Raw genomic sequence first — 18627 nt, 5'->3', positions numbered from 1 at the left:
TTAATTTTAATAGACTTAAGTCCATTGATATTTCCCACTCATCGTCTGAATTAATTGATTTGCTGACATATTTGGATTCTTTATCAATTATCTCTCTATAAAAACTCAAATTAGTAATATGGAAAAGTTCAGCGTATGTTTCATAAGTGTAAACGTCTCTGTCGTCTTTGAGCAATAGATAGTCACTATGCGTATAGTCAATTACTTCCGAAGTCGTCAATATAACAAAAGTCAGTATTAGTATATTCGCATACATTTTCTGGAAAAAAAAAATTTAATATTTGATGTTATGTTTATGTATAATTCTGTTTCTATTGTTGATTATAATTTTATTCGGTCGATTTTCCTTAACTACCTGCTTTTTGTATCGGGATTGAAGTTTATTTCTTTCCCCGAATTTCTTTTCATAAACTACTTCTCCTATTTTATAATCTTTTTCTCCTCTATCTTTGTTATGTAGCTTAAGCATTTTGGTCTGAGCTTCCTTAAGTAATATTGGATTATGCTTGTGTTCTATTTTCTTATACAATATGTCATATGGCATTTGATTGGTCGTTGAATGTATCGTCAGGTTATATTTCAGTGCCGCCCTTATTATTATTTCTGAATAATCTGTTAGATTTAGTTCATCCTTGATGCACCGCGCTATTTCTGTTAGTGTAGAATGTACCCTTTCTACCTTACCATTTGAGGTGCTGTGTCTGGGATCAGCATAATAAATAGTTAAGTTACTTCTTTGTATGAATGATCTAAATTGTGCTGAAGTAAAGCTTGGTTCGTTGTCAGTCATTAAAGATGTTGCTAACGGAAAGTGTTGCAAAATTTCCATTACCTTATTTTCAATGTTTAATTTACTTTGAATTTCCTTGACCACCAAGTATTTGGAATAAGAATCTATACAAGTTATGAATGTTAGGTTTTGGGCATAGTATATGTCTAAGTGTAATTGATCTCCTTCTTTTGCTGGAATGGGAGCTTCCCCAATTGGAATTTTTACAGGGTGTCTGTGATATTTGTTTTTGTTACAGATCTCACAATTTTTTATATATTCTTTTAATTTTTTGTGCAGGTTTGGCCAATAATACAGCTTAGTTATTTGTTTGTAATTTTCGTCTAGTCCTCTATGGGCTCTGCAATGTGTTTCTTCTATAATTATAGCTTTATCTTCTGAATTTACTACATCTTGGAGGAACTTTCTCGTGAAGAGAAATTTATTTATGAAGTTTTCCTTTAGCTTATTTTGGATAAGGTATAAATCTTCTAAAGTGCAGTGTATTCCTGTGGTTAAGTGAGGCTAAATAAATTCTTTTAAAATGATTAGCAGATTGTCTACCGTATATAATTCAATAATATGTCGGGTATTTTCATAAACTCTTACTAACTCATTAACTGTGAATCTCCCTTGCGCTAATAGTAGCTGCTGTTTAAATTGGTTTAGAGGCTTGCTAGTCTCTTGAATGACGTTTTCAAAACTACTCTCTGCTGAATGCTGAGTATTTATGTCTGATTCTGAATCTGTCTGGTCGACATCACTATCTGTCATATGATTTATTTTAATCCGAGATAAATCGTCCGCTACTACGTTAGTTGAGCCTGGCTTATAAATGATTTTTGGTGTGAAACTTTCTATGAAGTAATACCAACGTTTCATTTCAACATTTGGATTTTTTTGCGACATTGCAAAGGACAAAGGTTGGTGATCTGTATGTATTTCAATTCCACTCACTCCGTATAAATAATTTCGCAAATTTTTTAATGCCCATACAATAGCTAATAATTTCTTTTTATTAGTAGCATATAATTGCTCGGTTTTACTTAAAGTTTTAGAAATAAATGTTATGGGATTCCCATCTTGCGACAAAACTGCACCTATTGCTATGTCCGATGCATCTGTGGTTAATGTGAATTTTTTATTGTAATCTGGTTGTACTAATTCAATATGTGCTATTAAACTGTCCTTTAAATTATTAAATGCTCCCATTGCTGGTTCATCCAGCTGTTTTAATGTTTTCTTGGATTCCCTTCGTGAAACTTTCCCATTTACTCCACTCAGATATTTTGTTAATGGTTTGGCAATTGTAGCATAATTTCGGACAAATTTTCTGTAATACCCTGTTAGTCCTAAGAAGCTACGTAGCTCTCTGATATTTTTAGGAATTGGATAGTTTTGTATTGTGGAGATTTTGTCTGGATCTGTTTTAATGATATTTTGGGAAACAATGTATCCCAGAAATTTGGTTTCCAATTGAAAGAATTTAGACTTTTCTAGGGAAATTTTCATGTTAGCGTTTTGCAATATCTGTATTATATGAATTAGATCTTTATAATGTTGTTCTATAGTTTTTGAAAATATTATTATATCGTCCATATAGACGTGACAAGTTTTCCCAACTTGTTCTCTAAGTATATCGTCCATTGCCCTTTGGAAAATTCAGGGAGCGTTCGTCAATCCCATAGGCATTCTTAGAAATTCATATTTGCCGTTATTTATGGAAAAAGATGTTTTTTCAATATCTGATTCCCTCATTAAAATCTGATAGAAACCTGACTCTAAATCAATGGCCGAGAAATACTTTGCCTTACCTAAATTGGCAAGTATTACTGAAGGATCTTGCATAGGGTATCTATCCGGTATGGTGTTTTCATTAAGTTTCTTAAAGTCTATTACTAATCTATGTTTAGGAGTTCCGTCCTCATTTACTCCCTTCTTTGGTACTACTATTACCGGTGAATTATATGGGCTTTTACTAGATCTGATTATACCTTCATCTAACATTTTACTTATTTCGTTATTAACGAAATCGTTAACCGAATAAGCGTATGGATACTGCTTGCCATATACCGGTCTATCATGTTCAGTGTTAATCTCTCCTTTTATATCCGTTCTGAACGGTAACTGTAAATTTATATTGGCATGGTCTTCTTCGATGATAGATACCATTTTCTCTCTGAGATTTTCTAAATTGTCCTCTTTGTAGGTTATTGTGTTATACAATTTCATTTTTTTCAATTCAGAATTTGCATAATTTTGAATGTCGGATATTTCTACGACGGCGGGTTCAGGATATTTGAATCCCAAACTATTGACGGATAATTCTTCGTCGGCGTGCTCAGGATTTTTTGATCCCAAGCTATATAAACTTCCTTCTACCTTTACTGAATCACTTTTCATTTCTTTTTCTTCTTCAAAATATTTTTTTATTATATATTCCTTCAACGGAAGGATGGTTTTTCCTTCTATAAAGGTTAATTTGTTTAAAGAAAGGACCTCGTCATATATTAGTTTCTCCTCATTGTCTTTATAACTTAAAGTCCCCTTTCCTGTATCAATAACAGCTCCGATTTTCTTTAATAGGTTAAATCCTATTAGTAAATCTGCCTCCATTCCATCTATTTCATAAAACACTTGTTTTGTGTTGAAAATAGTTATATTATGGAAATATTTAATTATTGAAAACCCATTCACTGTAGCAACTTTCTTATAAATTGATAATTCTTTTTTATTTTCGTAAATTCCCTTTTTTATATAACAGGAAGTTGCTCCCGTATCTATCAAAACTTTTAATTCTCTGTTTATTTTTTTATCTACTCTTTTTAAGTAGGGCAGACCTACTTCGGGGGCTGATCTAAAAAATGGTCCTCCTCAATGTTATTTATCCGCATTGCTTTATTAGCCGGTTGTTCCGACATTTCGTTTGGCTTTCGTTTCTGCGCCTGATTTTCGTTAGACTGATTATTCGGTACTACGTTTGCCCTAAAATGCTGAGCTTGGTTATAATTGTTATTATTTCTCCTATAATAACCGTTAGTATTCTCCCGATAATTTCTAAGATTATTATTATTTCCCCTGAATTGATTGCTGTTCTGTCGGTTCTTGATTTGTATCAATTCGTCTACATCCATTGGTTCTGGGGCCTGATTTTGTTGTCTATTACCCAAGAAATAGGGTTGTCCCCATGACATGTTATTCCTCTGAAGATCCCTTTTTTGGTCGAATGGTGAACTATTAGTCCTTGGTTGTCGTTGGTTGAATCGTAATGTATTGTAGTTATTATTCCCTGAATTTCTGGGGCCACTGAATTGGTAGGCAAATTGGGCCCGAATGTTATTTGATTGCAATTCCTGTACCTTTGCCAAGGCATTCGGTAAATCTGGGGGATTCAATGAAAATAGGATTTCTGCAATGCCGCCGTTTAGGCCAGTGACAAAAATGCGTAAGGCATTGTCTCTAATTTTCTTATTTGATTCTTTCGTGATTTCACTGTCCTTTCCGTGAGTCATTATTGTCTTATTTATTAACAAGGTCATTTTCTTGTTAACCTCGTTATAGAAATCTATTATTGAAAGGTTCCCTTGTCGGAGAACGCTTAACTCCTGTTCTATTATGTAAATTGCTCTCTTGTCACTGTAAACAAAGTCAAGTCGTGAAAGTATGGCATCAAAATTTAAAACTGTCCCGTGGTTGGTCAGTGCGTCATGTGCTGGTCCTGTTATTTTGTTTCTCAAAATTGTTCAGGCAATATAATATTGCTTACTTCCTTTCTTATATAACTTCACTGCAGTTTCTGCAGCTTCCCTCCATCCTACGTATTGGTTTAATCCACCATTGAAAATTGGTAGGGATTCTATTACCTTTAATGTGGTGTCATCTTTTATTGTCTCGTCTATTGCTTCTGCCTGATAATCTGATACCTGATCGTATTTAGTTTCTATTTGTTGTTTTAAATTTACAATTTGCTCCTGTACTTGTGAAATTTGAAGTGCTATCAATTGTTTGACCAGATCTGCAGTGAGATTGGTCCTTGTTTGTGAGTTAATCATTTTTAGTTTTTCAAAATCTAAAGTTAGTTGATCCACCTTAAATTTTTCTTATATGTTTGTTTTTATAATCTAATATAACCTAATTGAACTTATATATTTATTAATACAACTTTTGCTCACGGACTATCCGGTAGGGGTCGTCCTTCTTAGTTTGGCTGACAGATCTTCGAACGGGTCTTCCTTCTTGATTTGGCTGACAGGTCTTCGAACGGGTCTTCTTTCTTAAATTTCTTTGTTTAACTGGGTCTTCTGGGGGTCTTCCATCTTTGGTTTAGCTGATAGTTTCACTTTCTTTGTGTTTTGGTTTGGTTGGTTTTGTTTAAAAACTTTGGTTTTTTTGGTTTTTTTGTATTTTTGAATTGTCTTGATTAGCTTTTGTATTTATTTGTATTTTGTATTGTATTTGTATTTGTATTTGTATTGTATATTGTATTTATTTTTGCACACCCTAAGCTCCGGTTTGTTTCCTTTTTATCTCCTTTTTTATCTTATATCTCACAGTCACTCCGCGTTTTTATATCTGAAGGATTTATTCCATTAATTAATTGCACACCCTAAGCTCCGGTTTGTTTCCTTTTTATCTCCTTTTTTATCTTATATCTCACAGTCACTCCGCGTTTTTATATCTGAAGGATTTATTCCATTAATTAATTGTCCTTCGGGTTTCGGCACGACGCAACACTTTTATTATTCGGTGCTTTTTATACAACGTCGCCCCACGTTGGGCGCCAATTAAACAACTGCGGTAGCGGATTGTGTTTTTAAAAAGTTTTTATTTTACTTCTAACTTAACTGATATAGATTTAAGTAGAGGGTCACAAAGGATTCCGGGCAAAGGGTTTGCGCGATCTTAATTTTTAGCTCGACTTTGCGGTGTCGCTTCTGGATCAAGACTGACTTGAACTTTCTGATCTTTGCATCGTTGATCCCTTCCGGGAATAGTTTTTCTATAAACATTTCAATTGATTTCGCCATCCCGAGTATTGGATTTCGTCATCCAAAGAGAAAACTGTAAAATGCCTAAAGTGCAGGATCTGCAGAAAGCCGGGAGTGAGATTGGTTATGAGAAGCCGGGTGTGGGCAAACATTGGTTTTCCATTTAGGCGAGTGTCAAAGATTGGGATTGCGGCGGGAGCCCTTGAGATTGTACATCTTAGAAATCAATTAGGCGGAGGCCCAAGATTGAAATTGTTTTCGTTTTGGAAAGCCAAAGATTGTTTACAACTCGTATAAGAGCTCAATAGAATTGGGTACGTTAACTCCCCCCATTCTTAAATGTTTCGTCCCGATACATTTTGAAGTTCTGATAGAGCTCTAATTTCTTCTGACAGTATTTGAATGTTGCTTTCCACTATTTCTTCTGACGGTATTCTTACTGATTTAATAAGTACAAATTTGGTTAATTTATAGCCGAAGTAAAATAACATTATCAATATCAAAATGATTAAGAATAATGTTGTTAATGGTAAGGCCGTATTACCTAATGTTATAAGGGGATTTAAAATATTAACATTATCAAAAGAAAATTGCTTATCATTCGATTGTATATAATCAACTAATTCAAAATCGCTATATCTATGATGCGATATATATCTTAGAATTTTACCCTTATCATTTATGTGTAATGCGTAAATGCGTAAGGCATTGTCTCTAATTTTCTTATTTGATTCTTTCGTGATTTCACTGTCCTTTCCGTGAGTCATTATTGTCTTATTTATTAACAAGGTCATTTTCTTGTTACCCTCGTTATAGAAAACTATTATTGAAAGGTTCCCTTGTCGGAGAACGCTTAACTCCTGTTCTATTATGTAAATTGCTCTCTTGTCACTGTAAACAAAGTCAAGTCGTGAAAGTATGGCATCAAAATTTAAAACTGTCACGTGGTTGGTCAGTGCGTCATGTGCTGGTCCTGTTATGTTGTTTCTCAAAATTGTTCAGGCAATATAATATTGCTTACTTCCTTTCTTATATAACTTCACTGCAGTTTCTGCAGCTTTCCTCCATCCTACGTATTGGTTTAATACACCATTGAAAATTGGTAGGGATTCTATTACCTTTAATGTGGTGTCATCTTTTATTGTCTCGTCTATTGCTTCTGCCTGATAATCTGATACCTGATCGTATTTAGTTTCTATTTGTTGTTTTAAATTTACAATTTGCTCCTGTACTTGTGAAGTTTGAAGTGCTATCAATTGTTTGACCAGATCTGCAGTGAGATTGGTCCTTGTTTGTGAGTTAATCATTTTTAGTTTTTCAAAATCTAAAGTTAGTTGATCCACCTTAAATTTTTCTTATATGTTTGTTTTTATAATCTAATATAACCTAATTGAACTTATATATTTATTAATACAACTTTTGCTCACGGACTATCCGGTAGGGGTCGTCCTTCTTAGTTTGGCTGACAGATCTTCGAACGGGTCTTCCTTCTTGATTTGGCTGACAGGTCTTCGAACGGGTCTTCTTTCTTAAATTTCTTTGTTTAACTGGGTCTTCTGGGGGTCTTCCATCTTTGGTTTAGCTGATAGTTTCACTTTCTTTGTGTTTTGGTTTGGTTGGTTTTGTTTAAAAACTTTGGTTTTTTTGGTTTTTTTGTATTTTTGAATTGTCTTGATTAGCTTTTGTATTTATTTGTATTTTGTATTGTATTTGTATTTGTATTTGTATTGTATATTGTATTTATTTTTGCACACCCTAAGCTCCGGTTTGTTTCCTTTTTATCTCCTTTTTTATCTTATATCTCACAGTCACTCCGCGTTTTTATATCTGAAGGATTTATTCCATTAATTAATTGTCCTTCGGGTTTCGGCACGACGCAACACTTTTATTATTCGGTGCTTTTTATACAACGTCGCCCCACGTTGGGCGCCAATTAAACAACTGCGGTAGCGGATTGTGTTTTTAAAAAGTTTTTATTTTACTTCTAACTTAACTGATATAGATTTAAGTAGAGGGTCACAAAGGATTCCGGGCAAAGGGTTTGCGCGATCTTAATTTTTAGCTCGACTTTGCGGTGTCGCTTCTGGATCAAGACTGACTTGAACTTTCTGATCTTTGCATCGTTGATCCCTTTCGGGAATAGTTTTTCTATAAACATTTCAATTGATTTCGCCATCCCGAGTATTGGATTTCGTCATCCAAAGAGAGAACTGTAAAATGCCTAAAGTGCAGGATCTGCAGAAAGCCGGGAGTGAGATTGTTTATGAGAAGCCGGGTGTGGGCAAACATTGGTTTTCCATTTAGGCGAGTGTCAAAGATTGGGATTGCGGCGGGAGCCCTTGAGATTGTACATCTTAGAAATCAATTAGGCGGAGGCCCAAGATTGAAATTGTTTTCGTTTTGGAAAGCCAAAGATTGTTTACAACTCGTATAAGAGCTCAATAGAATTGGGTACGTTAACTCCCCCCATTCTTAAATGTTTCGTCCCGATACATTTTGAAGTTCTGATAGAGCTCTAATTTCTTCTGACAGTATTTGAATGTTGCTTTCCACTATTTCTTCTGACGGTATTCTTATTGATTTAATAAGTACAAATTTCGTTAATTTATAGCCGAAGTAAAATAACATTATCAGTATCAAAATGATTAAGAATAATGTTGTTAATGGTAAGGCCGTATTACCTAATGTTATAAGGGGATTTAAAATATTAACATTATCAAAAGAAAATTGCTTATCATTTGATTGTATATAATCAACTAATTCAAAATCGCTATATCTATGATGCGATATATATCTTAGAATTTTACCCTTATCATTTATGTGGGTTATTGTTAGATTGTTTAGTATTATAACTCTACAATTGTATTTACTATTAACGTTGTACGAAATATCGTAAGTATCGATATGAATTATCATCCGATAGTTCTAGTTCTGCGAAGTAGAACTATGAGAGAACGAGTGATCGGAGCTGGGGTTCAATGAACACTTTTGGCGGTATCGACAAGACGAGGAGGTTGAAAAGAATTAAGTAAATAAAATTAAAATAAAATCATAAAAAGCACGAAACATCCGTGGACCTTTTGCGACAATAGTTATATTATTTATTACAATTGTGTTGTTGAATATAAGGAGATACGATCCTAACAAAGTAGTATTGTCTACGATATTTTTGCCTGAAACTAATATGGCACCATCCTGAATGATGTCTATTTCTTTGTTTTTTTTCCCTTTTTTTAGTGCAGTTGGCTTTAAAGCCATTAAGTAAATTGGTGAAACAGGTCTTCTTTAAATTTATTTGTGCGTAATTGTTAAAAGTTTCACTTTTAAAATTATTCATTAAATAGTATTTCTCCTTACATTCACAAACTTTTTCACTTATAACTAACATTCCATCATTTTGTGAGATGGCTCTTGCATGGTAAAACTTGCAAAAATCTTTAATTTGAGGATATTTTATGTAAATGATTATTAAATCAGCATTTCGAATTATTTTAACCGTTGCAATGTCCAGCAGATCAGACAGTTCAACAGGATGTTTTTCATGCTTATAAATGTCCTCTATTTCGTTTTTATTTAAAATTTTTGTATTGAAAATGTTTACTTTTAAGAGGGTTATGGTATCAACTAAATTTAGTAGGTCAAAAGTTATTAATTTTAAACGATGCTTTCTCAGTATCGTTTCTTCATTGAAGATGACATATTTTAATGAATTTGATAGCAATTCAATTTCTTCAGTTAATTCATTTACTTTATTTTGTATTTTCAAAAAGTCGTCATGATCAGGGCTGCCTGCTATCCATTTCCAAATGGTACCTAATTCATTTATTCCCCTTTCATTCCGTTTTGGAACTAATTCTGAAATCATTAATTTTAATAGACTTAAGTCCATTGATATTTCCCACTCATCGTCTGAATTAATTGATTTGCTGACATATTTGGATTCTTTATCAATTATCTCTCTATAAAAACTCAAATTAGTAATATGGAAAAGTTCAGCGTATGTTTCATAAGTGTAAACGTCTCTGTCGTCTTTGAGCAATAGATAGTCACTATGCGTATAGTCAATTACTTCCGAAGTCGTCAATATAACAAAAGTCAGTATTAGTATATTCGCATACATTTTCTGGAAAAAAAATATTTAATATTTGATGTTATGTTTATGTATAATTCTGTTTCTATTGTTGATTATAATTTTATTCGGTCGATTTTCCTTAACTACCTGCTTTTTGTATCGGGATTGAAGTTTATTTCTTTCCCCGAATTTCTTTTCATAAACTACTTCTCCTATTTTATAATCTTTTTCTCCTCTATCTTTGTTATGTAGCTTAAGCATTTTGGTCTGAGCTTCCTTAAGTAATATTGGATTATGCTTGTGTTCTATTTTCTTATACAATATGTCATATGGCATTTGATTGGTCGTTGAATGTATCGTCAGGTTATATTTCAGTGCCGCCCTTATTATTATTTCTGAATAATCTGTTAGATTTAGTTCATCCTTGATGCACCGCGCTATTTCTGTTAGTGTAGAATGTACCCTTTCTACCTTACCATTTGAGGTGCTGTGTCTGGGATCAGCATAATAAATAGTTAAGTTACTTCTTTGTATGAATGATCTAAATTGTGCTGAAGTAAAGCTTGGTTCGTTGTCAGTCATTAAAGATGTTGCTAACGGAAAGTGTTGCAAAATTTCCATTACCTTATTTTCAATGTTTAATTTACTTTGAATTTCCTTGACCACCAAGTATTTGGAATAAGAATCTATACAAGTTATGAATGTTAGGTTTTGGGCATAGTATATGTCTAAGTGTAATTGATCTCCTTCTTTTGCTGGAATGGGAGCTTCCCCAATTGGAATTTTTACAGGGTGTCTGTGATATTTGTTTTTGTTACAGATCTCACAATTTTTTATATATTCTTTTAATTTTTTGTGCAGGTTTGGCCAATAATACAGCTTAGTTATTTGTTTGTAATTTTCGTCTAGTCCTCTATGGGCTCTGCAATGTGTTTCTTCTATAATTATAGCTTTATCTTCTGAATTTACTACATCTTGGAGGAACTTTCTCGTGAAGAGAAATTTATTTATGAAGTTTTCCTTTAGCTTATTTTGGATAAGGTATAAATCTTCTAAAGTGCAGTGTATTCCTGTGGTTAAGTGAGGCTAAATAAATTCTTTTAAAATGATTAGCAGATTGTCTACCGTATCAAATTCAATAATATGTCGGGTATTTTCATAAACTCTTACTAACTCATGAACTGTGAATCTCCCTTGCGCTAATAGTAGCTGCTGTTTAAATTGGTTTAGAGGCTTGCTAGTCTCTTGAATGACGTTTTCAAAACTACTCTCTGCTGAATGCTGAGTATTTATGTCTGATTCTGAATCTGTCTGGTCGACATCACTATCTGTCATATGATTTATTTTAATCCGAGATAAATCGTCCGCTACTACGTTAGTTGAGCCTGGCTTATAAATGATTTTTGGTGTGAAACTTTCTATGAAGTAATACCAACGTTTCATTTCAACATTTGGATTTTTTTGCGACATTGCAAAGGACAAAGGTTGGTGATCTGTATGTATTTCAATTCCACTCACTCCGTATAAATAATTTCGCAAATTTTTTAATGCCCATACAATAGCTAATAATTTCTTTTTATTAGTAGCATATAATTGCTCGGTTTTACTTAAAGTTTTAGAAATAAATGTTATGGGATTCCCATCTTGCGACAAAACTGCACCTATTGCTATGTCCGATGCATCTGTGGTTAATGTGAATTTTTTATTGTAATCTGGTTGTACTAATTCAATATGTGCTATTAAACTGTCCTTTAAATTATTAAATGCTCCCATTGCTGGTTCATCCAGCTGTTTTAATGTTTTCTTGGATGCCCTTCGTGAAACTTTCCCATTTACTCCACTCAGATATTTTGTTAATGGTTTGGCAATTGTAGCATAATTTCGGACAAATTTTCTGTAATACCCTGTTAGTCCTAAGAAGCTACGTAGCTCTCTGATATTTTTAGGAATTGGATAGTTTTGTATTGTGGAGATTTTGTCTGGATCTGTTTTAATGATATTTTGGGAAACAATGTATCCCAGAAATTTGGTTTCCAATTGAAAGAATTTAGACTTTTCTAGGGAAATTTTCATGTTAGCGTTTTGCAATATCTGTATTATATGAATTAGATCTTTATAATGTTGTTCTATAGTTTTTGAAAATATTATTATATCGTCCATATAGACGTGACAAGTTTTCCCAACTTGTTCTCTAAGTATATCGTTCATTGCCCTTTGGAAAATTCTGGGAGCGTTCGTCAATCCCATAGGCATTCTTAGAAATTCATATTTGCCGTTATTTATGGAAAAAGATGTTTTTTCAATATCTGATTCCCTCATTAAAATCTGATAGAAACCTGACTCTAAATCAATGGCCGAGAAATACTTTGCCTTACCTAAATTGGCAAGGATTACTGAAGGATCTTGCATAGGGTATCTATCCGGTATGGTGTTTTCATTAAGTTTCTTAAAGTCTATTACTAATCTATGTTTAGGAGTTCCGTCCTCATTTACTCCCTTCTTTGGTACTACTATTACCGGTGAATTATATGGGCTTTTACTAGATCTGATTATACCTTCATCTAACATTTTACTTATTTCGTTATTAACGAAATCGTTAACCGAATAAGCGTATGGATACTGCTTGCCATATACCGGTCTATCATGTTCAGTGTTAATCTCTCCTTTTATATCCGTTCTGAACGGTAACTGTAAATTTATATTGGCATGGTCTTCTTCGATGATAGATACCATTTTCTCTCTGAGATTTTCTAAATTGTCCTCTTTGTAGGTTATTGTGTTATACAATTTCATTTTTTTCAATTCAGAATTTGCATAATTTTGAATGTCGGATATTTCTACGACGGCGGGTTCAGGATATTTGAATCCCAAACTATTGACGGATAATTCTTCGTCGGCGTGCTCAGGATTTTTTGATCCCAAGCTATATAAACTTCCTTCTACCTTTACTGAATCACTTTTCATTTCTTTTTCTTCTTCAAAATATTTTTTTATTATATATTCCTTCAACGGAAGGATGGTTTTTCCTTCTATAAAGGTTAATTTGTTTAAAGAAAGGACCTCGTCATATATTAGTTTCTCCTCATTGTCTTTATAACTTAAAGTCCCCTTTCCTGTATCAATAACAGCTCCGATTTTCTTTAATAGGTTAAATCCTATTAGTAAATCTGCCTCCATTCCATCTATTTCATAAAACACTTGTTTTGTGTTGAAAATAGTTATATTATGGAAATATTTAATTATTGAAAACCCATTCACTGTAGCAACTTTCTTATAAATTGATAATTCTTTTTTATTTTCGTAAATTCCCTTTTTTTATATAACAGGAAGTTGCTCCCGTATCTATCAAAACTTTTAATTCTCTGTTTATTTTTTTATCTACTCTTTTTAAGTAGGGCAGACCTACTTCGGGGGCTGATCTAAAAAATGGTCCTCCTCAATGTTATTTATCCGCATTGCTTTATTAGCCGGTTGTTCCGACATTTCGTTTGGCTTTCGTTTCTGCGCCTGATTTTCGTTAGACTGATTATTCGGTACTACGTTTGCCCTAAAATGCTGAGCTTGGTTATAATTGTTATTATTTCTCCTATAATAACCGTTAGTATTCTCCCGATAATTTCTAAGATTATTATTATTTCCCCTGAATTGATTGCTGTTCTGTCGGTTCTTGATTTGTATCAATTCGTCTACATCCATTGGTTCTGGGGCCTGATTTTGTTGTCTATTACCCAAGAAATAGGGTTGTCCCCATGACATGTTATTCCTCTGAAGATCCCTTTTTTGGTCGAATGGTGAACTATTAGTCCTTGGTTGTCGTTGGTTGAATCGTAATGTATTGTAGTTATTATTCCCTGAATTTCTGGGGCCACTGAATTGGTAGGCAAATTGGGCCCGAATGTTATTTGATTGCAATTCCTGTACCTTTGCCAAGGCATTCGGTAAATCTGGGGGATTCAATGAAAATAGGATTTCTGCAATGCCGCCGTTTAGGCCAGTGACAAAAATGCGTAAGGCATTGTCTCTAATTTTCTTATTTGATTCTTTCGTGATTTCACTGTCCTTTCCGTGAGTCATTATTGTCTTATTTATTAACAAGGTCATTTTCTTGTTAACCTCGTTATAGAAATCTATTATTGAAAGGTTCCCTTGTCGGAGAACGCTTAACTCCTGTTCTATTATGTAAATTGGTCTCTTGTCACTGTAAACAAAGTCAAGTCGTGAAAGTATGGCATCAAAATTTAAAACTGTCCCGTGGTTGGTCAGTGCGTCATGTGCTGGTCCTGTTATTTTGTTTCTCAAAATTGTTCAGGCAATATAATATTGCTTACTTCCTTTCTTATATAACTTCACTGCAGTTTCTGCAGCTTCCCTCCATCCTACGTATTGGTTTAATCCACCATTGAAAATTGGTAGGGATTCTATTACCTTTAATGTGGTGTCATCTTTTATTGTCTCGTCTATTGCTTCTGCCTGATAATCTGATACCTGATCGTATTTAGTTTCTATTTGTTGTTTTAAATTTACAATTTGCTCCTGTACTTGTGAAATTTGAAGTGCTATCAATTGTTTGACCAGATCTGCAGTGAGATTGGTCCTTGTTTGTGAGTTAATCATTTTTAGTTTTTCAAAATCTAAAGTTAGTTGATCCACCTTAAATTTTTCTTATATGTTTGTTTTTATAATCTAATATAACCTAATTGAACTTATATATTTATTAATACAACTTTTGCTCACGGACTATCCGGTAGGGGTCGTCCTTCTTAGTTTGGCTGACAGATCTTCGAACGGGTCTTCCTTCTTGATTTGGCTGACAGGTCTTCGAACGGGTCTTCTTTCTTAAATTTCTTTGTTTAACTGGGTCTTCTGGGGGTCTTCCATCTTTGGTTTAGCTGATAGTTTCACTTTCTTTGTGTTTTGGTTTGGTTGGTTTTGTTTAAAAACTTTGGTTTTTTTGGTTTTTTTGTATTTTTGAATTGTCTTGATTAGCTTTTGTATTTATTTGTATTTTGTATTGTATTTGTATTTGTATTTGTATTGTATATTGTATTTATTTTTGCACACCCTAAGCTCCGGTTTGTTTCCTTTTTATCTCCTTTTTTATCTTATATCTCACAGTCACTCCGCGTTTTTATATCTGAAGGATTTATTCCATTAATTAATTGCACACCCTAAGCTCCGGTTTGTTTCCTTTTTATCTCCTTTTTTATCTTATATCTCACAGTCACTCCGCGTTTTTATATCTGAAGGATTTATTCCATTAATTAATTGTCCTTCGGGTTTCGGCACGACGCAACACTTTTATTATTCGGTGCTTTTTATACAACGTCGCCCCACGTTGGGCGCCAATTAAACAACTGCGGTAGCGGATTGTGTTTTTAAAAAGTTTTTATTTTACTTCTAACTTAACTGATATAGATTTAAGTAGAGGGTCACAAAGGATTCCGGGCAAAGGGTTTGCGCGATCTTAATTTTTAGCTCGACTTTGCGGTGTCGCTTCTGGATCAAGACTGACTTGAACTTTCTGATCTTTGCATCGTTGATCCCTTCCGGGAATAGTTTTTCTATAAACATTTCAATTGATTTCGCCATCCCGAGTATTGGATTTCGTCATCCAAAGAGAAAACTGTAAAATGCCTAAAGTGCAGGATCTGCAGAAAGCCGGGAGTGAGATTGTTTATGAGAAGCCGGGTGTGGGCAAACATTGGTTTTCCATTTAGGCGAGTGTCAAAGATTGGGATTGCGGCGGGAGCCCTTGAGATTGTACATCTTAGAAATCAATTAGGCGGAGGCCCAAGATTGAAATTGTTTTCGTTTTGGAAAGCCAAAGATTGTTTACAACTCGTATAAGAGCTCAATAGAATTGGGTACGTTAACTCCCCCCATTCTTAAATGTTTCGTCCCGATACATTTTGAAGTTCTGATAGAGCTCTAATTTCTTCTGACAGTATTTGAATGTTGCTTTCCACTATTTCTTCTGACGGTATTCTTACTGATTTAATAAGTACAAATTTGGTTAATTTATAGCCGAAGTAAAATAACATTATCAATATCAAAATGATTAAGAATAATGTTGTTAATGGTAAGGCCGTATTACCTAATGTTATAAGGGGATTTAAAATATTAACATTATCAAAAGAAAATTGCTTATCATTCGATTGTATATAATCAACTAATTCAAAATCGCTATATCTATGATGCGATATATATCTTAGAATTTTACCCTTATCATTTATGTGGGTTATTGTTAGATTGTTTAGTATTGTTAGATTGTTTAGTATTATAACTCTAGTTCTGCGAACTAGAACTATGAGAGAACGAGTGATCGGAGCTGGGGTTCAATGAACACTTTTGGCGGTATCGACAAGACGAGGAGGTTGAAAAGAATTAAGTAAATAAAATTAAAATAAAATCATAAAAAGCACGAAACATCCGTGGACCTTTTGCGCCAATAACTTCAGAAGTGGGATCGTAGCCCTTTAAAGTATCTGCCTACATAAGTATTTGTCTACTGGCATCCCCGACAACGAGTATTTTCCACATTTTATAAATGGCCGAGGAAACCATGGCAAACATTGACAAAGAAAAAATTGTAGAGTGGTTGCTGGAGAAGGAGATCATTTTTCCAGCCAGCGCAACACTAAGGCAACTTCGTAAGCTTGCCATAAGTGGTGGAATGGACGAAGTTTCTGAAAGTCCGGTGAATAAATCGGATATTGAATCGGATGGAAAAGTGTCTGAAAATGAGCAGATCGACGATATGAAAGAAGAAGAATTACTTGACGCCGCAATAAGGGTGGCTGAGAAAAAGAAGAAACTGGCTGCTTTAATGGTAATGGACAACTATATGACCGATGACATCCGAATGGTCAAGCAACTTATTGCCCCTTTTTCTGCCAGTGAAAATGATGAAGCCTCTGAATGGGTCTTGAATTTTGAACGGATTTGCGGAGGCGTGAACGAAAGCAACAATTTTAAGCTTCGTTGTGTGCGCATGTTGATGAAGGCGGGAACATAGGCGGACTTGTTCATGCGTGTCGACAAATCAAAGACTTACGACGAGTTTAAGGGAAACTTCCTAAAAACTTTTGGCCGCAGCAATTCAACTGCCGACGTGGTACTTCTGTTGAAGGAAACCTTTTTCAACCCGGAGAAAAACTCCGTAATGGGATATATTCTTCGCATGGAAGAAATTGCTATGCGTGCCGACATCGAAGAGAAATTGACAGTGCAGTTCATCGTTGATGGTTTTCGTGATCGATCTTCCAGTATCGCCTTATTGTATTCAGCGTCGACCATCGGAAAACTTAAGGAGCTAGCTCGACAATACGAGGCTTTGAGGAAGAGTACCCAGACGAATTTTAAGCGCACTGGGATGACCGCTTCCGGAAATGACCGGAGCCAGGTGCGCTGCTATAATTGTTCAGCACATGGCCATTATGCTTCATCGTGTCCCGCACCTAAGCGGGAGAAGGGATCGTGTTTCCAGTGTGGATCCATGCAGCACCAGGTGAAGGATTGCCAACAGAAGCCTATGCCAACCCAGCGATCCGTGGGTACAGCCAGCAACCCGCCAATGGACGACAGAGAGGAGAACAATATTTTTGTTCCTATTGTTAATCAGGTAGGGGTATATTTTTACACTGATATAAAACGCAGGTATCAAATTAAATTTCTTTCTGGCATGTTGGACACCGGTAGCGCTATTAATTTGATGCAGCGCTCGGCGATACTTTATGAAAATTTTGATGGTGTACTAAGACCGACAGAGTATTTTTGAGTTAACGGTTCGAGAATAAGCATTTTTGGAAAAATAATTGTCAATTTAGTTTTTCATAACATTGAAAAGAACTTATATTTTTCGTTGTACCAAACAACTATATTTCGTCTAATGTCCTTCTGGGGCGCAGTTTCCTTGAAAATTACGGAATAAAATTAATTTTTGAAAATGAAATTGAAAATGTAAAGCGAGTTACGCAAAGCAATATGGTCTCAATTGAAAATAGAGTATTAGTAAACAGTGACTTAGATGAAAATAGGGTATTAGTGAACAGTGACTTAGATGAAAATAGAGTATTAGTGAACAGTGACTTAGATGAAAATAGAGTATTAGTGAACAGTGACTTAGATGAAAATAGAGTATTAGTGAACAGTGACTTAGATGAAAATAGAGTATTAGTGAACAGTGACTTAGATAAAAATAGAGTATTAGTGAACATTGAGAGTGACCAAATTGAAAATGTAGTATTGACAAATAGAGATAGTGAGATGATGTTATCAGATATCAATAAGAATGGATTATTAAAGGATGAAAATTATGAGAATAAGATTAGTGACCAATTGAATTGTAATAACATTGACCTTTTATTGAAAGATAACGAGCAAAAGCATATGGCAAGTGAATCATTAGAGAGAACCGACATAGATATACCGTATATATATAGTATTGAAATAACAAAAGAAGAGGACAGCTATAATATCGACCCAAAGCGAACTGATAAAGAACGTAGTAAATTCATGGAATTTGTTCGGAGCAGAACCCAGCCGATTAGCTGCTTGCCAAATAGCACCTAATTCTTGGCCCTCAGCCGCTTATTTTGTTTGTTACTTATGTCTATGTCACTCATTTGTTTGTTAAAGCTCTGCGCTTGCTTGCCCTGCTAAACGCTCTCTGCCAGCTCGCTCTTCGCTATCTCCGCTTTGCGTCTGCCTACCGACGTCGGCCGAGCGAAGCTGCGCTTAGCGATCGGAGCGGCAATGTAAAGGGCAGGCAAGCCACACTTGCAATTTGGATGTCACGC

The 18627-nt window shown here is 34.5% G+C and overlaps 2 protein-coding genes across 10 annotated transcripts in view; both read left to right on the top strand.

Annotated features, from left to right (window-relative positions):
• Window positions 1–18627, top strand: part of LOC117185802 (longitudinals lacking protein, isoforms N/O/W/X/Y-like) — a 144406-nt gene that overhangs the window by 32990 nt on the left and 92789 nt on the right. The gene's annotated exons all lie outside the window — the stretch shown is intronic.
• Window positions 16122–17559, top strand: LOC117192367. Its single transcript, XM_033397031.1, has 2 exons — window positions 16122–17450; window positions 17528–17559. Exons 1-2 carry the CDS (start codon window positions 16857–16859, stop codon window positions 17534–17536), a joined length of 603 nt encoding a protein of 200 aa, XP_033252922.1. The 5' UTR covers window positions 16122–16856; the 3' UTR covers window positions 17537–17559.

The sequence above is a fragment of the Drosophila miranda genome (genome assembly GCF_003369915.1).
Source record: "Drosophila miranda strain MSH22 chromosome Y unlocalized genomic scaffold, D.miranda_PacBio2.1 Contig_Y2_pilon, whole genome shotgun sequence".
In the NCBI taxonomy this organism is placed as follows: domain Eukaryota; kingdom Metazoa; phylum Arthropoda; class Insecta; order Diptera; family Drosophilidae; genus Drosophila; species Drosophila miranda.
This window is presented reverse-complemented; position numbering and strand designations above follow the sequence as displayed.

What these genes read in the sequence shown, in the direction of transcription:
- LOC117192367 (XM_033397031.1), top strand. Translation starts at nt 16,857, where the DNA reads ATGCGTGTCGACAAATCAAAGACTTACGACGAGTTTAAGGGAAACTTC.